Consider the following 23,507-nt stretch of genomic DNA (forward strand, 5'->3'; position numbering starts at 1 on the left):
TCTTATTAATAAATTTTATTTGGACAAGTAGAGAACAACTTGTATCACAACAGCTTTAAACAACATGATTAAAGACTGCAGCACTCCAAGGAGGCTCACAGATATGTACAGTATATGAAGAAAAAAGTTGCACCTCAGAGCCGATCATGATCAAGTTAAAAATACCTGACTTAAAGTACATGTGCTAATAAATTTCCTTTAGGTCATGACCAGCATGAAAATAATTAGGACACAGGTACTCAGCAAAGTTTTCTGCTAATGGGTACAGCAATATGCTGCATTTAAGGATTAAAATCAAATTCTAGTTTAGTGTTAGCACTGAGCCCTTAAAGAGAAATCCAAATTTCTACTTTTCCCCATTTACAAACATCAAAGCTATTCCCACTTAAGGGTGTGCCCAGCTGCACACAAATCAAGTCCTTGAATGATAAAAACTTTTAGCGCTAATACTGGAGGTCTTACATCCCGGTATAAATCTGCCTTTCTGGCCATTTCATCTATCAGTTGCTACAGAAAATACTTGCTAAGTTAACTCCTCAGGAGAAACAATGCAGGTCTCTGGAAATCACATCCTTTCTACAATGAAAATGATCTGCCAATTCAAGTTTCATTTGTTCAGGAAGACAGAAGATTTAAGGCTTCGGTGGCAAAAATAATCCTCTGAGCAGTGTTTTTCTAAAGTCAAGCTGACACAGGTATGTTTACTTTTTCTTGACTTAAAATCCCTGGTATCAGGTTTAGATAACATCCACCTGTTAAGTCTGGCAAGAAATCTCTCCTTCCGAAGAGGTTGTCCTAGATCAACCATTTTAGAAGCATTTGAGGATAGTCTGTTTAAAATTTTTTAATTATAGCAACATTCAGAACTTTTTAATAAGTTGATGAAGCAGTGCTCATGGCATCATCTGCAATTTTGGTACTGGCAGGGTGTATGCTTGCAAAATATTTCACATCACTGTCATCATCCATTTGAAGCGCCATAATTGTTTGCTCCACAGCTTCTTGATGAGAGTTGGCAGAATTCAGAAAATATTCTGTAAAAGAAAATGCACAAGACTTACAGGAGGAAAAGACGGCAGGTACTTCAACGCAAACCTCAGCATACTATCATGAGGTTCAAAATCTCAGGAGACAGTGCACACGTACAGTCAAACTGGAATATATGAGCAGGCACACAATACACTCCTGAATAAACCTATGAATTCACAAAAAAAAAATCATTCCATGTTTCAGAGCACAGTTGCTCTAACAGTGCTGTCAGGGTACAGGATTTCTATGGTCCTTCAGTATAAATGTAAGCATGACAGACTCCATGACCAAACAGGAAGAAAAAACCCGCAAGAGACTCAGGAATGTACTTGTATTTGTGATGGAGGGAAGGTATCACAAACCCATGGCCATGCCACTCCATTTCACTGTCAGACTTGCCAAATAATTATCAGATAATAAAACTAAGATAACAAGAAATAAGAGTGGAAGAAGTTCCAACATCTAAATTTTCATGAACTACACAACACACGTTGCATAAAAGCAGCATAACTACAAACAGCTGACAGGAAGGGCGATTTAGATCTGAGGTTTAAAAACTTCTGAACTTATTTTTTAAATCTGCCTTTCACAATCTATCCACCACTCCTAACCATACACACAACATCTTTGAGGCAGGGAATACCTGTATTAAAAGCTTACATAGTGGCAATGCAGAATGGAGGTGGTACCATCCAGGTGAGGAACACAAAAATAATGAGGACAACAACAAAAAAACCAATACTACACAACAACAAGAAGAACAGTGACAGCCTTGGCACAGTTAACAAAGGATATATTACTGCACATCAGCTGATCCATCTTAACTGTCTATGCTTACTGAGAGTCTCCAGCAGGCACAAGACAGCCAGCAATAGCCTAGTTCTCACTGCGTTGGCATCCTTTGTGTTGTCCAGTGTTTTGAACATTTTGCATTTTTCTTCACACTTGCTATGCTAGAAACAGCAGTCCTCAAGCCCGTGTAGGGTTTTGAGGAATAAAGTGACCAGATCTGGATGAAGTATTCCAAGTGTGGACACTCCGCTGGTTTACAAAATAGCATAATATTTCTGATGCTATTCTCCTTTACAGTGCTTTGGAATCTGAGCACTGATGACTCTTCTGGCATCTGCTATGCATCAGGGATGCTTTCCTAAGCAAAGTCTGCAATTTGAAAGTTCCATGTCTAATTTCCCTCAACAGACTCCAGAGAAACTTTCTTCCCACTGCTACCATAAAATATAAAAAATGAACAGCAGCCATCTCTTCTCCCCTGGTGAGAAAACAGATGGTGGATTTGTATGGAAGGATTTTTCTTTTTTATCCTTGTTACACAGAACATCAACAGAATTTTTTTTTAACCAAATAAAAGGCACTGCTCAACAACTTCACAGTTGCTAGTTGTTCATTCGTGCTTTCTGTGCCCTGATGACACCTCTAAAAACTAGCTCATTCAGGGAAAATGATACAAAAAGAACAGGCTGGCATATAAGCAAGAACTCTTATTTCCCCAGCATTACACAACAGTGGCTCTGATACCACAACAAGGTTCATGGTTTCATCTCAGCCAGGATAACATTCCACACCAAGGACAACTGTAAAAGCAAGAGCAACCCACATCTTGTTGTTTCTTCTTTCCCAGCTGACCTGAGGAAAGTGAAGGGACAAAAAGATATGCAGACAGCCCATTTCAACTCTTTCTGACCACTAACCTTTCTCTAAAAGAGTTTGCTTTAATGTTTTTGCAAGCAGGACTCGAACATTTGGAACCCTGTCAGATGCCAAGTGTAGTAAGTGTGGCAACAGATGCACAGCAAACTGGTCCATGGGCAGGCAGTCATCTTCACTGATAGTCTGGCAAGAAGACAGAAGCAATTTCATTAGATTTCAGCACAGTGAGGATAAAATCCCAACACATAATCAGAGCTGGCAGATCTTATTACCTTCATAGCACAAATACAGTATGTAGTATCCACAAAGTTTTAAAATACGGTACAATACTTTCTAGCACAAAGTCATACACAATGAAGCAAGTTAGGGTTGAGGAAATTCAGGCTGTTAGAAGCCCACTTGATTTTGTATGAAGTCTGGCAAATTCCTTATTTTTAATGTTTTGGTTTTTTTAATTACTGTATCAGTTGAAAACAGGGAAGAAAAGGAAAAGACCTTCCCAATCCTTTTTAAGATTGATTTAGTCTTTGTTTTAACTAAGTACTATACTAAGACAAGAATGGTCCATCTCAATAAACATCTGTTGTACCCAAATGTGTTTCTCTAAATAAGCTCAGAGCTCACATTTCTCCAAATACTTCAAAGAACTGTTCTATTTGGGCAGCAGTCATGTTGGTGCAGAGTCTGCACCTCTGTTACAGCCTGCAAATTTGTTGGGACCCCACCTAGTTCTAACTCTTCTGCTTATCTTGCTGAGAATACGTTGTTTTTGACCAAGCTGCATTAGCTGGCTAAGGAGGTATAGGCAACTCCTAGCATTTGATTTCTACAGGGTAACCAAAAAAGTTGCTGCAGCATATTGTAAAAATCTCACTTTATGCCGAGTAACAAAGCAGCTTCCCAACTCAGGGATTATTTTGCTATGTGTTTGTTTCATATTCAACATCAGATTTGACAGCCTGATGTTAATAAGCTAAGCTAAAGATGCATTCAAGCTTATCGATGGAGCAACACTGAAGAAAACAGCCATGAAACCTGTTCCCTTGGAAACAAAGTTCTCAAATATTCATTAAACTAGTGTCAAAAGACAGCTAACGAGTTCCAGCTGCTTATCCCCCTTCATTCTTACCACCACCCACCCCAAACCAAAAAGATTAACAAAAAGACATTTTACCTGGCAAATAAAGACAAAAGTTTGCCGACCAGACCATTTGCGGCATCTACAGAACTTTTCAACAAGTTCATTCATGAGGTCTATCACGAAGGTTGATGTTGAAGCCATGTACAGCTTTTTTACCATTTCACTAACCTTGAAGAAATTAGAAGAAAAAAAAAAATTACTTCTGACCACCAACCCTCAGAAGTTTAAAATCCTGAATTTACTTAGATTGTTTTACCAGCTTGTAAGAAATCCAACGGACAGAAGACACTTTGTCTGCACAGAGGCTGAAAGCAATAGGTCGCAAGTAGTCATAAATGTCTCTGGCACTGTACAGATCTAGAAGCAAGATCAGTTGCCTACAAGATGGAAGAAGAACCAAACAGAGTACATTATAATAATAAGAAAGGTAGCTTTAACTGTGAATATGATCATTTATATTACAACACTTGCCAAATATGCAATATGGCCATAATAATGGTACTGAAAAGTAAGATATTCTATTTTTCAATGTCATCGGTTTGACTATGGGTCACTTGCAAATTTTAAATTGCCACTTATTTACAATAACAGCAAAATGCTGCACGAGCTCAAAGAATGAAAAACTAGGAGAGAGAGGCAAGGGAACCAAGGTTGCCTTTACAAGGCAGGGATCCTGATACCGGCTACAATGTACATGCAGCACAGCTACCCAGATGTGAATGACACTGCAGCGTGCACATACGTTTGAATACCTGGTAAAGACATCTCACATATAACACATGTACAGCTACAAAGCAGCTACTCTGACTTAGTTTGATAGGTATCCTTGGTCACTTAAGTACACTGATTTATCAAAACAATAAACTTTACTTCAGAGTATACTGGACAACTAGAGAAATTATCAGTCGTCTTCAATTTGTAATGAGTTAATTAAGATTTCAGCAGGTTGCAGACACAAGTATGTGTTATAAATGGTAGAAAGCGTGTCAAAAGAAGTGGCATGACATGTCACAAGCAGCTGATTGAATGTCTCCAGACCAGCAATAGCAGGTTAAGTGATTTGTAGTTACTAAATCAAAACAACACTTAAATGTAGCAAAAACATGACATCATGATCAGTTGTTAAACTAGGTCTCTTAAAATTTAATTCAAAAGATACACTGTAATTAGTCATTACAATACACTCATTTCATCATTCCTGCTAGAGAAGCCCTGGTCCCAGTCTCTCCTCACAGGGCACATGCTGCACCCTTGATCATCCTGGTGGCCCTCTGCTGAATTTTTTCCAGTTTATTAACAACTTTCCTGTACTGGTATTAGATCTCATCTGGAGTAATGCATCTATGAGTGCTGACTAGAGGGGGCTAATCTCTTCACTCATTATACTGACTTTGCTCCTGCTGATACAGCTGAGGATTATGCTACCAAGGACACACTGCTGGCTCATGGTCAGGCCACTGTCCTCCATGATACCCTGGGCCTTTTCAGCAGAGCTGCTCCCAGGGCAGCCAGTCCTCAGCCTGTCTCACTGTCAGAGGCTCTTCCTTTCCGTGCACAGGACTTGGCATCTGTCCCTTGTTAAATTTCATAAGGCGCCTGTCAGCCCCTTCCTCCAGCCTGTCTAGGCCCCTCTGGATGGCAGCCCTCCCTCCAAGCACACTGACTGGTCATCCCATTCTGGTGTCACCAGCAACCCTAATGAGAGTGCACTCTGTCACCCCCTTCAGGTCATTGATAAAGATGTTGAAGAAGAAAGGTCCCAGAACGCACTCCTGCAGCACCTATAGCTATACTCCAGGTAGAGTACAACCTACTACCTACAACCTCCTGAACCCAGCCATCCAATGACTTCTACTCATCTAGCCTCCACCCATCCAGATCATTATATCCTAACCTGGCTATAAGAATATTGTGAGACATGGCACTAAAAGCCTTGCCTAAAGTGGAGGTAAATGACATTCATCACCCTCTCCTCATCCAGATTCAGTCATTTAATCACAGAAGGCAGGTTGTTCAGATGTGATTTACTCTTGGAAATTCATGCTGACTGTTTTCCTGAAGGACTCCTCCTTCACATTCCCAGAAATGGTTTCCGAGAGGACCTGCTCCATGATTCCCAGGGCCTGATGTGAGGCTGACAAAATTTTAACTCCCCTGATAGTACCCATCTTCTAAAAGGCCAAAAGCACATTATCTGCCTTCCTCTAGATCCTGGTGACTTGCCTTAATCTTCACAGCATTTCAAAGGTGATGGCTAATGGCCTCACTACAACATGGGCCAGCTCTGTCAGCACCCTCAGCTGCAGCCTGTCTGGTCTGATGGATATACATGGGTTGAGTTCTCAAGTAATCCCTCAGTTGATCCTCAACCACTGCTGAAACTTACTCTAAGCACAGAGGCCTGGGAAATCTTGTCAGTACCTCAGCCTTCTTTGTGCCCACCATCACTAAATCATCCACCCCATTCAGCAATGGTCCCATATTTTCCATGTTTATTTTTTTTTGTTAACATAACACTACTTGACACCCCTTGCAAGTCTCAGCTCTAGCTGAGCTATGACTTTCCTAATATAACCGTACATGCCTGGGCAATGTTTCTAAATTCCTTCTGTGCACCCTGTCCCTGCTTTCACCTCCTGTATAATCCCTTTTTGCATTCAAGCTCAGTCATGAGTTCCCTTCTTAGCCAAACCAGGCTCTTGATCCATCTCCTCATTTTTCTGAGTATGAAGATGGACTATCCTTTCACTTGGAGGATGCTGTCCTTAAAAAATCTGCTGGCTTTCCTGAGCAACTTGACCCTTCAGAGCTGCCTCCCATAGGGCCCACATACAAGTTCCATGAAAAAGCCAAAGTCTGCTCAGATGAAGTCCAAGGTCACTACTCTACTACTTGCTTTCTTTACCCCCCTCAAGATCTTTATCTTCTCCGTTTCACGGTCATGAATTCAGCCTACTCATCAGACAGAGCAACTTGAAGTAAAATTCCTAGAACATTTCTACTGACTTCAAGAACAAGCAGATGTGGTCTTCTCTTTTGACAACTTCTTTTTTATGGAAGGGTAGTGTTTTCAACATATGGTGATGGAAAAGACAGTCAAGTTCCAATTTACTTGAGCACTTATAAATGATATACAACTACGGGGAATTTTTAAGCAAGGGGGACAAGTGGAGGAGGATAAGGACTATCCACTAATTAAAAATTAAACTAAGAATGTCACTGTAAGACATTTATTCAAGGATTTTAACATTTTAAAATATCCACAACAATAAAAACAAGCACCCAGAAAACTACGTACTCAGCCAGCTCTGCACGGAAACGCCAGTTCCTGCTGTTATCAGTCACTAGGAATTCCTGGAGCTGATAAAGATACTCTCGTCTTTTGTCAAGATGAAGAAGCTGTAACAGTAAATATAAACTTACATAAAGAAATGTAGGCTACGATCAGCAGATAGAACAAGAGCTTTAAAATACAACTAATAAAACACTTGCTTTTACTCAAAAAAATAACCTTTAGCAATAGTGTTGCTTTTCTGGGCTAAACCCTGTCATGCTTCAGTCTACAGAATCACATGGGGCACTGCTGAAAGCAAAATCTGATCTAGTCTCTGCTTTTACTCTAGGAAAGAAGAAGGGTAAGCAGTAAAGATAGTATTGATTTTAAAGGCTTTATGATTTGTGTCTTTCAGCTCCAAAAATTAGGCAGTTACAGAAAAACTCCTGAAAAAATAAAGAAATTTGAGAAGTTGTTCAGAGAGGTTAGAGCCATCAAAAGCCTCAATACCATCCATTGGCACCTATATATTGAATAAACATGCACAAACCAGGCTCTTTAGAGGGAAGAAAGTATCAGCAACACAGATGTCCTGCAAAATATACGCCAGTATTCAGACATCTTGATTCTACCCAGATTTGTATGGATTCCCATAAAAAGTTATACCGGTGTTATGTTAAAAAGCAAGTGCATACAAAGAAATGAAGCAAAATACATAATTTCACTTGACCAGAGTTGAACACAGACGTACCTTCAGAAAGTCATGCAAGTGTTTAAGCACACCTATCCTGACTTCATCTAGATCTTTTAAAAAGCCATTGAAGACAGGAACTAAATCTCCAGCTGTAAGCTGGTCTCCAAGGATGACAGCAAGTTCATGTATAGAAAACGCTAGCGTCCGCCGAACCTTCCACTGTAAAATAAATAAATAAATAAATAAATTTTATTGATGTATCATCTGAAGTGCTCTATTTTAACCTGAGGGTCAGTATCCAAGCTGGACTCCCAGCAAGCTACAGTACTTACAAATACATTCAACAGTGTCTCATGTAACAATTGAAAATGAAATTGGAAATTTAAAAAAAAAAAAAAAGAGAGAGAGAAAAAAAAGGGAAAGGGAAGGGTGGACAAATGACGAGGTATTATTTCTTCCACCTGAATATCAAGGAACTAGGCAAATGAAAATAATGGAAATATTTTAATTTGCCAGGTGTCAGGAAGGAAAACAGTATTCTTGATATCAGTACTCTTCCACACATTACTCTCTGCTTCAAATTCTTTGGCGTAAATTAGTTCCATACTAGTACTCTCTCATTCGTTAAATTTATAAAACGGAACAGACACATATCCCACAATATTTCAGCTTCCATAATAGGTAAAGTTTCACCCACACTGAGTGCGCAGCAGTCCAAGGACCAATAGAGCTTTTACTCACCCTAAATTGAGGGGGCACTGTTTTAATGGAGTAATTATTTCAAGTAAGTCTTTTCAAAAATAAAATAGCATCTATTTGTTAGCCAGCACCTTCCAATTAGCATGGGTACTGTTCTTTTGCCCTGGTTTGGCAATTCAATCTTAATTCAGATTAGACTGGCAATAAACTCTGTACAGCTTTGAACACAGGGTAATTTGTTTTTACTTAGGTTATAAATTTATTAGCTGGTTGTTATTAACGGCTGCAAAAGAGTTTGGAAAATATGAGCAATAGCCATGTATAAAGTTACTCACTACATACCACTGAGAACTGCTGCTCTGACATAGCAAGCAGCAAGTTCAAGAGAGGTGAAGTAGTCTGAGAATGTTTAAAAAAATAAGAGCATCTCCAAAAAAGGAAACAAGGAGGACTGGGAAACAACTGCAAACCAACAGTAAAACGCACAAAGCCACCTCCTTACCACCTGACAACAAGGAAAATGCTGCTATTTCCAGTATTTGTTTTCAAAACAGCAATGCTGCATGGCGATAGTGATGTTATTCCCTTATGACTAACTGGATGCAGCACCAAAAGGCTACCAAAAGGCCTGGCGTGAGGCTGACTCACTGAGCTCCAGACATGCCTGCAGGGGCACATGTCTGCTCACACACAGCAGCACATCCCAAATTCTCATACCTATGAGAATCCCAAGCACTGCCATAAGATCCCAAGCGAGCAGAGGAAATCGGAGACCTCTTCTCACATTCCCACTGGAGATCCACCTCCTACTGAAACTGCCCCATTTCCGTGCTACCTGAGCACCACACGCATTCAGCTTCCTCTGAGACAACAGTTACACTTTCATTCATTATGTGAATAACTAACATCAGCAATGTAAAGCTCCACATAAAAAGTGGAGCAACCCAACATCCAGTAAACAAGAGAAATAGTCATAAAAATTCAGATTATTCATTGTCCCATGATAAAAGTTCAGATCATTCACTGTCAGAGGTTCTTGAGCTTACCTGCATGTCAGATGCCAGCGTCTCATAGGTATCTTTCAAACAGTGCCAATTCTGTCTGCCTAACGTAAGTGCCACACCTGGCAGGCTGTAGGCACAGTGTTTGGCAATCTCTGTATCAACCGTTTGTGCGCGAGATGGATCAGTCATTGATAAATACTGATCCAGCAAGGCTTGAGGTACAACATCCTACAGCAAGAAAAATGTAGAGTGTTTACACTATTTTCAATAAATCCTTGTAAGGCTTACTAAAATTCCAGGACACACTGTCAGAAGAACATTTTTTTCCCCACAACTACAAAGTATTATTTACAACGGCTTAATAAGAATGCAGAGATTTTGTATTTCATAAGTTCCACCAAAAAGTTCCAAAGAAATTATGACATGACTGGGGGCTATTTGAAAATATACAGACCAACATAACAGATGAGTGGGTGCATCACTGTCTACTTGGGCAGACCAGGAAATTAAGAGACTACTTTCTACCTTTTTCACAAACATTCAGGCTTGCAGGCTGTGCAAATTGGCCATTTTAACTCATCCATAAAAACAGGCAGAACAGCAAATGAAAAGACTTGCTCAAAAATAATTTTCCTATTCCTCTCAAAATCTTGGGGAGGTAGGGAGAAGAAAACAAATTTAAATGCCTTGAGGAGGGGGGGGAGAAGAGGGGGCAGAGTATAGCATGTTCAATATTGCTTCCAAACTCCCTAAAGAGTCAGCAGAAAGGAAGAGACTTCTTCAGAAATAGAGATTTCTGGTGAAGACCAATCCTTCTCTCCACTGACAAATTAAAGCATCTGAACTAAAATTTTGTGAAAACCTCTTTGTGTTGACTTCAACACTGCCTTTCCTTCAGCTGTTGTCAGTTTATCTCAGGCACTGACTCTACCCAAGGGGGTGCACAAGAGCATTTCCCTAACACACAGCTGCCGAATAGCTCAGCTCATGTAAGCAACAAGAGGGACCGAGGTTCCCACTCAAGGAATCACACTGGTGGAGGGTGGCACACATAATATTGAATTATCTAACAAAAACATTCAATTCCTTTTGGGAAAAAATAACAAAGAGATAGTTCAAGCTTAATGAAGCACTTTCACACCTTTTCTTCAAAAAGCTGTCACGGGGTGGGGGCAGTTCCACTCAAAACATTTAACAAAAAATCCTGTTTCCTCAATAACCTAATTTCCTTTACAGGACAGTTTCCATAGAAAATGAAACCAAATTAAACCAGAGCCTGGAAGTCAACGATAACTGTTCTCATGTCAAAAAATACTGTCCTCTCTTATACATAATTAAAACAGAAGCAACTGCTGAATTAAGCCATTATCTCTGGAAACACAGAATATTTTAAAATTACTTCTTTTAAGAATTTTGCCATATTTTATAAAAACTACGTTACATCAGAAATGGCTGAATGAAACGCATAAAAGAAATACCCATGTACCTAAAAAAATTCCACTTATCTGATACACGTAGGAAAAACAGAAGCTACTGTCATTTACCTGTACTTTGGATTTTCTTTCTTCTTCAGGGCTGAAACTACTGTTGGTGCTCAAATCTGAATCATTATTAATATAGTGAAGTGTAGAATCCATATTCTATGTAAAAAGAAAAAAAAGTCACACAAAATACACTCAAGGATTAAACACAAAGCAAATGTCAACATCAAGAAGTGCTGTCTTCACCTCAGGGTCTTTTTCTTAGATTAGAGGAACACATGTTTTAACATCAAATAGAATTTTGCTACAGCCTGAAATTAAAAGGCCTGTAAAATAAACCTTTCTGCTTTAAATTTCAAACACAGGCACCTCTTATTCTGGTCCATTTTGGTTCTTATGGAATGAAAATCACAGGAGAATACCACCTCTGAGACTGCATTAAGGAAAATGTAACTAACATATGGGTCACATTGCTTCTCCCCAAACAGAAAGTGAGAAAACATCTGTAGCAGATTTTGTTAATTTGTTGCTTTGGATTTGTGCTAGAAAAAGGTCAAAACAAAGCCACCCTCACTCTTAAGAGTAGAAACTGATGACATTTATGCTGTTGCTCCTTTCCTAAAGGTGATTATTCTATAATCTTCTCTACAGATGAGCTTTACCTTATAATACAGAGTCCTCGCACCTCTCAGCAGTTCTACTAAAATAATTTTTAGCAATCATTCAAGCATTCTGGCTACATATCTGGGCCTTGAAGATAAGGACTGAGGCTCTCTTTCAGAACTCCACCGAGCAGCAGAGGTTTGATACGCTATGATAAACTGTGCTGCTGACGGGATGCACTGTCACTTTCTGTATGAGTGGAGTTCCCCAAATACAATGGACTTTGCATAATCAACCGTGAATTTCAAGAAGTATGTGACTAATTTTTGGAAAGTAGATCAGGCTGCTGTCTGGTAGAACAGGACAAAGGCATTTTTGCTAGATATGAGCCAAGGTATCTATTCACAGATGCTGCAGGGTGAGCTCTCAGGGTCAACTCAACCACCGAGAATATGCCTACTCTACCAGCTGTTCAGATCAGTTTGACAATGAGAATTTTCAAGCAAACTATAAACTTCTTCCAAAAAGCCTCCAGGATACCATCTGTCTTCTTTGGTTTGACTTCAGACAGTTGCTTTTTCCTCTTTCATGATCTGCTTTCATCTAAAGCATTGGGTTGTAATTTTAGTCACCAAGGTATAATTACAGGTGATAAAGAACAGGCAGAGCTGTGAGGCAATTGCATATCGCTGGCACAGCAGCCCAAATCGCCTGTCAGGCTTATCAAGCAGCAGCAAGACGGTGTCAAAGAGCCAAGGAAAGAACAGATCTGCAGGTGACCCTGTAACTAAACGTGTCCAGCAGCATACAACTCCAACTATAAAACCTCCAGAGGTTCCGAAAACCATCTCTGTAGGATTTTAGTTTGCCAGTCAATTCTTCACTCCTTTTTAGCCTTCCCCCCTGCTCCCAAAAAAGAGATAATTTTCATCATTGCCAGAAAGTCACCAGCTTTCAGATCAAGAAATTATGAAGCAGCCAGTACAACACAGCCATAGCGCTTTCCATGAGTTGCCCAGGTGCATGGGACTGGAGGCTAGCCATCCATTCTGCTACTATAAAAATGAAAAGACTCCATCTCACAATCTCTGCTACGCCAGTTCTAAAAGGCTAAGTTTTATATATATATATATAATACTTTATATATATATAAAATACTTTATTGATTGAACTAAGCTGAGCGACTAAATGTACTGAAGGGTGTCACAGATGGGAACATTTTTACTCAGCCACTTTTAAAGTCAAATATGCATTCCAGAAAGGAAGAGCTTCAGTACAAGGGAACCACAGCATCAGTCGGTATTTAAGTCAATGCAGTATCCCTATGCCTGCAGATGAAGTTCCATCTGTACTTTTTCCATGTAACATGCACACACAGAACTGAGCATTGCAGAAAGCCAGGACATAAGAATTCAGCAGGGTTTAGCCTGAAAGCTTCTTGCGTACCAAACTGGTGAACCACAACCTCAGAGATGCAAAATCTTTGCCATGGCCTTACAAATCTCTTACGGGAGGTTTCCTTTAGCTGCAGTGTAACAAGAGCTCCATAGACCCCTGCTCTGTGACATGGGCACCAGGACAAGTGGTGCTGGCATTTCCTGACAGGGCAGCTGGCCCCAACACAGAGAGATGAGGCCAGTCTCAGGGGTCCAGTCTCCCCCTGGCATCCACCCTCTTCTTAAAGAGGTATTTGTGCCAGAAGGGATGGGCTGATTTTAGTCCAGTTTCCTTTCTCTTTCTTTTCCTTCCCTTCTCCCTCTATCTCCAACCAGAAAAAAAAAAAAAAAAAAAAAAAAAAAAAGAGGACTCCCACACCCATCCACTGGGAATACGACTTGGAGGATTTCTTGAGGCTTCCATTCATTTATCAAACCTTACAGAGAGCATACAACCTAAAGAAAATGAAAATGGTGGCTCTTGAGGAAAAATAAAACAGCTACCCTCATCCTCAACAAACGAGCTTCATCTATGTCCCAAAACCTTATCTGTTCACTTTATTACAACATTTATTTTTATTTGAATAGAGAATCTCTCTATTTTGATTTGCTTTGTAATATGTGCACAGAACTGTGAAGGCTGCTTTCAAATATAAAATGCTGTAGCTTGATTTTTCTAAAGTGTCCAGTACCTTATTAACACTTCGCTATGCTGAGATTTAAAAAAAAAACCCAAACCAAACCAAAAACCCACAAACAAAAACCCACAAAAAACCACCTGTGAAAATTAGGGCTCTCTTCACTGCTAAGGGCAACAGTTCACTTGTTCAACAGATCACAGCTTGATTCCCAAATTCTAGGTCACCTCTATAATATCCTTTCACTGTTAAAATGAGGACTTGATTCAGTGCCAGTAACAAAGAAGGAACTGACACTCTTTCAATTAAGAGCATCCTTTCAAAGAGTAAAACCAAAACATGCAAAAACAACATATACCAGCAATGTGACAGGTTCTTAAACTTTCTGTCAGCATCACACACTGTAAAGAAATAAAATGCAGGATAAGTCCCTCTGAACACACACCACCCTCATAACCTCCAAAAATCAGGACAGAGGATAAATTTACACTGTCATTTTACAGGTTAGCATTGGAAAGAAGTGACTAAAACAGATCCTATGATAAAGAAATATATCAAGCCTGACATCAGGAATTGGAGGCAGGCTGTTTTTTTTAAAACAAACCAACCACATTGGTAGTGTTAAATTATGACTGTATATAAACAGCAGCATCCAAGTAAGTGTGACATTCCTCCAATCCCCAAATGTTTTTGGGCTACACAGTAGGTTCAGCTTAGGTGAACAGCTTAGGTGAAAAGTTAATTAAATGTCGTCTGCTCTCATTAAAGGAGGTTGAAAATTTCTGTACTGGACTGATGTCAACTCCTAGACTTTTCAAAGACATTTATCAAAATTTCCTCTGAAAATACCATTTAGGCAATATGATTCAACAAAAATGAGTGCAAAAAACTGTAAAATGTTACTCATTGCTAGAATCCACTTTCTCTTTCAGCAGTCCTCACAACATCCTAGATAGCAGGTCCTGAACTTCTCTTATGCAGGCCAGTAAACTACTATAAAACATTTTGACAGGGAGCACAGGCAACAAAGTACCTCTTTCTTGGGGGGGTGGGGGGGGATGTGGAAGCAGGAGGGTACTGGAGAAAGGGATTAACTTATTATCAGTAGGGTTCTGTTTTAAGTAATGCGATTTCACAGTAATAAACTGCAGTAGCATTAAAACATTTTAAAATGTGATCATCACAACACAGATTTTAATGGAAACAATTTCAAGAATTTACATGGACAAGCACAGAAATGGCAAAAACAAAGGCACCCAACACAACCCGTTTTATTTCAGTAGCTAGCACTTCAATACCAGCCAACAAAACTGAATGTCACACTAGCCAAAAGTAGGAAGCATTTGGCTGCAATTACTGCACAAACACAAAATACAGCTTTATCACTGGAGTCCTGGAAAACCTAATGGGGGGGGGCAGAATTAGAGTACAAAACTTGCTTCTTACCTCAACAGTGTCACCAATTAAAGGCACGATATCACCCAGTATAGGTTTAAAATTTTGTTGGTCATTGATGGTTAGTTCAGTCTGTGAGTCTGCTTCCTTGCCGACGCTGGCCACTGTCTCTTCTTGAGGATCCAAACTGGATGCTCTGAGTGCAGCAGACAACACCTCCACTTGTGCTACAGCACGTGAAAGAGAAACACATGAGAGACTGAACTGCAATGAACTTTTGGCAAGTCCAGAAATCAACTTTTAGACAGTGACTAATTAACTGAAGGAATGCGGAAGAACTATGGGGCAGGTACAAATTTAAGATTATTGACTGTTAGTAAATCCCACAAACTGGGGATGCTAGCATAACATGTAAGGCAGATTGACACTCCACTCTTTTCCTAGAGGGCTCAACCACACTACAGTTCAGTGAAATTTGTCTGTAAAGCAAACAAAACGAGGAGTAAGAGACTGCTGTTATTGCCGGATTCGTTCTTTAAGAATCTTAGTACATATTAATGGTGCAAATAGTCTTTTGGGCAGAACAGCACATGAATACTAACTTACTGACTGGGTCTTTTGTGGGAGGTGGAAATGAGAGAGAGAGAAGGGAAAAGTAATTCAAATAAAGGTTGAAAACAGGTTTATTCATACAGAAAGGATTTCGGTTCTGAGAGGCTGTGTCTCTTCTCTATATATGGCCATTAAATTCTTAAGTTTTTATAGCAATTCTAAAGCAAGATCTATATAAGAAGATCCTAGACCCCAGTAACTCTTTTCTGTACAGGATACTTTAGACTCCTTGCATCCGCCAAACGAATAATGAAGGTTGCACTGTTTGATGTCCTTTTACTCATCAAAAGAAAGCATTAGCACTTGTTACTGCCATCCACTCTTTTTCAAAAGATCCAGCAGTTCAGACTGCTCTGCTTTCCATCCTCTGCTTACTGCTAATTAAAAAGAGCTTTACTGAGCAGTGTCCCTTGGATATAGCATGACCTAAGCAGATCAGGTATCAGAGGCAATCTTAGCTGCAAGCGACACAGAATTCAGTGCAGACTGATCTACCCTACCTCTCTCCTTCTCCACTTCTTTCCAGGAAGGTAAGGAGGAATAATCTCCTAACCCATTAAATTTACCCAGCCCTCTAGAAGCTCTGGTCCTCATAGACTTTGGCTTTTCCAAGGCTTCTTAAATGCTCACTGTGAAATTAAGCACAAAACCATATGCTTATCTTTAATCCCATGTTGCCATACTGAGTTACAGAATCTGAATTTCTCCCTCTAGCTTTTTTGATAGGGTTATTAGTAAGAATTAGACAAAGAAAGTTGGACTCATTTGTAGACAGAAGAAACAGATATGCAATACATCTGTTACAAGATGCAAAATCGTAACTCAGCACACTCCTAGCTAGCAAAAAATCTGAAAACACACTGCAGATTCACTGGTTTCTAGATGGAGTCTGATGAGCAGGAGCAAAGGTAATTATTTTCAATATGCAATGCTAGCTCTGTAATTCACCTCAACAGGAAAAACCACAGCAAGTTAGAACCTTAAAAAACAAACAAACAAAAAAAAACCCACAAAAAAAACCAAACAAAAAAACCAACCCATCATACTAATACTTCCACTATAAAATGTATTACATTAGAAAATAGTTTCAATACATATCTATAATATATAATTTATACTATAAAATGCATTATGTTAGAAAATATAGTTTCAATACATATCTATAATATATAATTTATACATAAATATATAAAATGTAGGAATTTTACAGGACAATTTGTAAGATTAACAAAAGTTTGCTATGACTTCACTGTTCAAGTGTTACTTCACTGACAATAAACCTCTGTACTTTAAGGCCCACAAGAATAAACAAGATCAAGGCTAGTAAATTCCTCCAAAACTTAACAGTTAAATAAACCACCCCAAAGCCATGGAAAATAGGTGGCACCTGCTAAGGTAAGAAATGCCTGTCAGATTTCCAGTTTATTCTCAGAGAAATCAAACAAGAAAATTAAGGAATTATATCCTGCTGCACATCAAGGAGGCATTTTTCATGAAGACTTCTTTCATGAAGGACAACTTCATGAAAAATGTACACTCCTCTCATTTTCACTTAAAACTCAAGAAAGCTTACCCTGACTAGGTAACACATACTGCTGAAACACTGAATATATATTTACTGAAAAATCCACATAGAGCTCCAAAGATTACTTCTAGTAACAAAAGTGAAGGCATCTACAGCAGTAATTGGGAATTTTCCAAGACATATTTCCCACCCATGCCCCACTGTCAGCCTGCACACCTGGATCACCCTTGCTTAGGGGCTTAACGGGATGGAGACCACACATATCCTGATTTCCTCTGCCTGCCCTAGAGGAGGTATGACACAAACATGCATCTCCTCAGCTTCTTGTCAATTCTACAATCCCAAGATGTGGGGATGAAGGACAGGAGAGGCCAAACTCCCAAGGATTTCATTGATTGGCAAGTGCCTGCCTTCTTCTTTGAGTGTTTCTCCACAGGTCCTGTCACCAAGGGTGACTCCAGCGCTGTCATTCACTGAAAGGTGAATGACCTGAAGTCCGTAAACATCTTACGGTCCCAGCCAAAAAAAAATAAACCAAAACAACAAAAACAAACAAAAAAACCCCAAACAGTCATTAGGGAAGGCTCCAGAATGGTGGAGTGCCTAGTAAAGGAGGAAGGGAAAGAGAGTGCATGTGTGAGTATGTGCATATATGTGCACAGCCCTACATGGCTGCCTTGAAGATACTGAAACTTGAGACAGCATCCTAATGAGCTGTCTTCACCACCCCGGACTCAGGTGACAGGGCACATCCCCTCGTAATGCCATTACACACTGACAAACCCAAGATCTGTGCTGACATCCTCCTAACTGAGGTGGCTGCTGCTGCTCCTCCCCATCTCCCACAAAGATCTTTCCTACAGCCATAAGACAGGCAATGTTATCCAGAAAAACATTAGAAGTACAAGCAAAGAATAAGACTCCCCTCTCATGCATGACAGACAAATGCTTCAGAGGTCTTGGGAAGCAAGGCTTTAGGAGGAAGACTGGAAGAGAATCTGCTGGCTAACCAGCTTTCACAACTACCTTCTGTAAAAATTGGAGTGTAAAGGTCAGTTCTGTGCATAACACAGAACTCATGTATTGCATTGGTAAGATAAAGTCAATGTTCACTGGATCTTAAACCCTCTGCTAATTAACTCTTTCTTCCTTTGACTTTTGCTTCAGGTGAGAAATATTTTTCAGCAATGAATTATTTACTCTTGGCTACTGTACACTCATCCTAAAATAACTGGCACAACTTTTAAATTCAAAACCACTTTTTACCTGGCCTTATTAAATTTCCTGGTCCTCAGGAGCTTCTGTCCTTTCAATATGCTCTATTGTTCTTTTCTGTTTCTCCTGATGTTTCACTAGAAGACATTGATACTTCTAAGTGGCACACTCCCTTCTTTTTTCTGAAGGATCTGCCTTCCTTACCCTCACTTCTTACTCAGAGGCAAAAAGCTATGGGCTGCATTAATGGGAACAGAGATGCAAGTAATTAAAACATAAAAATAAAGTTCTATGGCAGTTGCTGGTCACTGTTAAAAAACTGTATTTGCTAGAGACCTCACCAGTCTCCATGCCCTGGAGCAAGGATCTGAAGTTGGAAATGGAAACTACTCTGATGATAGGGAGCTGCACTACAGAAACACAGAAAACACAGTCAAGTTACAAACCTAAAAACCCCCAAAAACAAACAAACAAAAACACCCAAAAATCCCACACAACCACAAGCAGTTCGTTCTCTGTATGTAAACAGTAACCCATTAGAGCTTGGCAGCCAAGACCTCTGGAAGACTGGGGTATGCACTGAACATACTGTACTCTGGGCTTCTGGGCTGCATGAGTTGGCAATGCCTTTCCTTTCAACTGATCCTTCCCCTTGTCATGGTATGCTGAGGTACATCTCAGATAAAAACTGAGTTATTTTGTTCTCAATACTTCTGCTATAATGATGCAAGCAGGTGAGGGAAGAAGCACCTTGCACAACACAGAAAGGTGGGACATGTGAAGTAGAGGAATGCAGAATCCAGAAAGGAAGAGAAATGAAATCAAAAAAGGAAATAGGAGGGGAAACACATATGGAGGGAGGGGATAGGAGTACAAAGGTGTAGTAGTTGCTAAGGATGCATATACAGCACAAAGCCGGGGCGGGGGGGAGACAACAACGGGGGATGAGACCTGTACTCCTCTGACTCAGAAAGAACCATTGCCGGTTGAACGCCAGTACCAAAACTCCACACCTGCCTCAGCTGTCAGGGACTGGGTCTGAACCCAACTAGCAAAATGGAAATCAGCCTCCGCTGATTATACCATGCATGACACCACCTTATTACCATCACCAGTTATTCTGCAGAGTCAAATAATAAAAATTCAGTGTGACCTTAAGAACCTTCAAAAACCCTGTACCAATGACCCTGGCCAACATGGTTCCACACAACAGGTATTAATTTTCTTCTTTTTTTAAGTTTAGAAAATATTCTCCAAAACCAAGCATGTTAAGAGAAGGATGCTGAAGTTGCAGTCAAGCACTGAGAGGCTAGGTACAGCCAGAGTTAAGGTCATCTGAACAACTTAACCTTATTGACACAGGCATAACATCATACACTACAGTCTCACTACCAAACTACACTTTTGCTAACTCATCCCCACTTCATCTTGTGATTTCTCTAGGATGCCTGCCCCATTTGCTATGGAAACCAGAAGATGTGTACCTATGGGAGCTCTCCAGTATGGCAGGCCTCCGCTTACCCACTACAGAGAACAACACAGCATCCTCCTCTCCCATCCCTTGGCTGGGAATGCAGCAATAGACACAGGAGCACAGCATGGAAGCAGGAATCCAGGACTTGGGTGATAGCAAACCAATGAAGAAAATAAGTGCAAGAAAAAGATCACAAGGATTTAAAAAGAAAGAAAGAGAGAAAGAGAAGGGAAAAAAAATTCCTAGCTTGCTCAGTCTTTGCTGTCAAGAACCACTCACAGTACAAGACTCATTAAAACGTAATGGCTAGTCTTGAAGAGGGGAGAGGGGGGGCAGGGAAAGGCTCTAAGCACCGCTTGGGACCAAGGCTGTTTGGCAAACATTGTAAGCCACGTGTACTGGAGACAAAACTATCTGTGAAATTAAGAAGTTTCTATGAAATTAAAGTTTCTGTGAAAATAACAACTTAAGACAACCTTTGGACTGAGTATTTACACCATCAGTTCGCAAAAACAGTTTTAGATGGTAAAGATGGAAGCATTATTCTTGGTATTGCCATGAGCAAAGAGGCAGTCAGGGCTCTGATCTTCTGGATCACCCCTAAAGGGAGTCTACCTCCCTCTTGTCACAATTTATGGAGTGTAAGATCCAAAACATAGGCATTAAGTCAGCTACTCAGAGACTAAAGTCTGGATACCTACCACTTCTATGTGCGCTTTAGTGTTTGAGACAAGCATGCAAAATGAAAACTGTTCTATCAGTTTTGGTCTCAATTTCCTTATGCCCCAAGGCACTTTGTGTAAAATTAAAATAGTAACGTTACCAAATCAAAACAGGCACGTTGTTAAATTCCAGCTTCTGAAGTATTTAGACTGAATAATAAGAGTACAGGCAAGAGGAAAAAAGAGTACAAGGTTTAGAAGGTATGTTTCATGGGGCTTCACTAAACAACCTTGACCAATTCAGAAGTACTGAACAGAATACAAAGGCGACTGAGTAATTAAGACCACCCACCCCCACCCTACCCCAAATTAGAATAAACGGTACTGGCAACCCTAATTCAAATCTTTCCTAACTTGTGGGCACTAGGAACCCATGGTGTTGACAACCTAGTAACAGTTTTCTTCTACTGAAATGCACAAGCGCTAGTCAACAACTGCACAGAAAACCTCTTGACACCCAGTCAAGAGAGCTACCAAAAAAAAAAATCCAAACCTCTCTGAAACAAGACATGAACACACACGACAAACAACCCTGTAACACAGGACAATTCTGGATGTACATATACATGCCTACATAAATCTTCATTAAAAGCGTTTAAGGTATGTTCTGTAATTGGACAGAGCAAGGTTTTATAAAAACAAACCCAAACAGCAGTGCAAGTTTTAACAGTGAGCTTCAGAGATGGGTTATGTGAAGACTGAGATCATTAGCAAGGCTAAAATTTTTTTCTTAACTCTTTCTTTAGAGAGACAGTGCCCAAAACACTCTTAAAGCAACAAAGCTTGATCTGCTGACTTCACAATAGATTAAATAGAAGCAGTCCAAAATGGATTTAAGAATAGTTATTAGCATATCAACCTACTAAAAATAAAAAGAAGTTGAAAGCAGTATCAGTTTATTCCAAAAATATTTTTCCCACTCCCAACTTGCCCCTCCTTTTCCTTCCTACTTTTTTTGGTATAGAGACATGCCTTCCCCAAGGGATTCTTCAGCTCCAGAATAACATGGCTTCTTCCTTAGTGGTACCTCTGGACTTTCTGACTGTGATGCTCAAGCTTGCTGTGCCTTATAATTTATTCAGCATACAAATACCAAGAGAAACATATCTCCAGTAGGTATGTGTGAAATAGCCAAGTCATTTTAGCCCAGGAGGTATCTCGGAGGTGCTGCTCCACCAGCTGGTCATACTTATGAAACCCTTCTCCACCCCTCAAGAGCTTTTAAAATGGAGGATGCGTGTTCACTTCAAGAATTCAGTTTGCATCAATTCTCACTTTGACCCAATGAACTTGGCACACTTAAGTCGACAACATGAGACTGCAATAATAAAGACCTTGCAGAAAAATGGTGAAGACTAATTCATTAAAAATAAAATGGATAATGTGTAAAATGAAAACCATTAATCACACTTCGATATTAAAAAAAAAAATCTTAATCTGCCTTCTTATTTTGCATGTATGCTAATTACAAATTAATTTCCTGATCAACAGCTTATGCTATTGAACCATCTATTTGATAATACTGTCAAAACAGGCAGTCAGAAGTTTATACTGCTAACGGTATCTGTATTCAGTTTATGGAAGGAATCATACTACCTTTAAACATCTTTACATAAATGCAAGTTCCCTTTTAGTTCATCATCAGTTTTCACAATTAAATCAAAATAGATACAATCTCTTTGAGGACCAGGAGAAAGTAGTACTTCCGACTTAAAACAACTGGAAGGTTAAAGGCCAAACTGCTAAAGCAGCATATGCATATCACCAAACACTAAAAATGCTTCAGTATCTTTACTATACCTTTAACATCTGGATCATCTATATGGGGTTCCAAATTTTCTATCATTTCTTCCAATTCTTTCCTTGTTGCCATAGGAATGTTTGGAGACACTGGCATAGTGAGTTCCTGAATTTCTCTATCAAGTATTATCTCAGAAGTCTGCTGAAGCTCGAAGTCAATATCTATTTCAGGAAGTGGAGTCCTCCAGAAATGGAAAGAGTTGTACAATTCCTGCTCTGAAAGAGAGGTTTCCTGTGAATTCAGCCCAGCCTCCCGCAGACCTGCTGTACAGCAGTGAGAACTTCGCTCGTTCTCATTAGCCATTTCCCCACAAGATTCTGAAGACAAAGTGCAATGGAAGGATGACTCAGTCTGGAAATCACTTTCCCTCTGGGAGTTATTGGACACTGTATTTTGATCTTCCATGGCATTTTCAAGTTTTGTTGCAAAATCGTCATTATCAACACGTGAAGACAGATCCTCTGTCCTGTTGTGCTCATCCTCTGTTGTGACACCTTCTGTAGTCCTGACTTGTTCACTGTTGAGTGCCAAAGCAAATGTACATTTAAAAAACCAAAATATACTTGTCGCAAACAGATACTCTTGAGAATTCACACACATGCTATCAGCTTGCTATTTATCAAACTAGATTTACTCACACCATAGCAAAATAAATCATAGAACCACAGAATGGTTGAGGTTGGAAGGAACCTCTGGAGGTCACCTGGGCCAACCCCCCCTGTTCAACCGGGGCCACCCAGAACCAGTTGCCCAGGACTGTGTCCAGATGGCTTCTCAATATTTCAGAGGACAGACACTCCACAGCCTCCCTGGGCAACCTGTGCCAGTGCTCAGTCACCCTCACAGTAAAAAAAGTGTTTCCTGATGTTCAGAGGGAACCTCCTGTGTTTCAGGTTGTGCCCATTGCCTCTGGTCCTGTCACTGGGCACCACTGAAAAGAGCCTGGCTCCATCCTCTTTGCACCCTCCCTTCAGGTATTTGTATACATTGATAAAATCCCCCCTGAGCTTTCTCTTCTCCAGGCTGAACAGCCCCAGCTCTCTCAGCCTTTCCTCATAGGAGAGATGCTCCAGTCCATCATCTGTGTGGCCATTCC

At 40.0% G+C, this 23,507-nt stretch overlaps 1 protein-coding gene across 9 annotated transcripts in view; it reads right to left on the reverse strand.

Moving 5' to 3' along the window:
* The window catches only part of PPP4R1 (protein phosphatase 4 regulatory subunit 1), a 68,615-nt gene continuing 45,108 nt past the window's right edge, over positions 1–23,507 (reverse strand). For all 9 annotated transcript variants that reach the window (XM_072852754.1, XM_072852753.1, XM_072852749.1 and 6 more), the window contains 10 exons: positions 22,411–22,928; positions 15,114–15,289; positions 11,054–11,149; positions 9,552–9,737; positions 7,864–8,025; positions 7,137–7,237; positions 4,095–4,215; positions 3,872–4,006; positions 2,739–2,880; positions 1–1,034 (listed from right to left, as the gene is read on the reverse strand). In XM_072852754.1, coding sequence (XP_072708855.1) covers positions 871–1,034; positions 2,739–2,880; positions 3,872–4,006; positions 4,095–4,215; positions 7,137–7,237; positions 7,864–8,025; positions 9,552–9,737; positions 11,054–11,149; positions 15,114–15,289; positions 22,411–22,928 — 1,801 coding nt within the window. In that variant the 3' untranslated portion in view covers positions 1–870. The remainder of the gene's footprint in view (positions 1,035–2,738; positions 2,881–3,871; positions 4,007–4,094; positions 4,216–7,136; positions 7,238–7,863; positions 8,026–9,551; positions 9,738–11,053; positions 11,150–15,113; positions 15,290–22,410; positions 22,929–23,507) is intronic.

Source organism: Ciconia boyciana, chromosome 2 (assembly GCF_034638445.1).
Source record: "Ciconia boyciana chromosome 2, ASM3463844v1, whole genome shotgun sequence".
Classification (NCBI taxonomy): Eukaryota; Metazoa; Chordata; class Aves; order Ciconiiformes; family Ciconiidae; genus Ciconia; species Ciconia boyciana.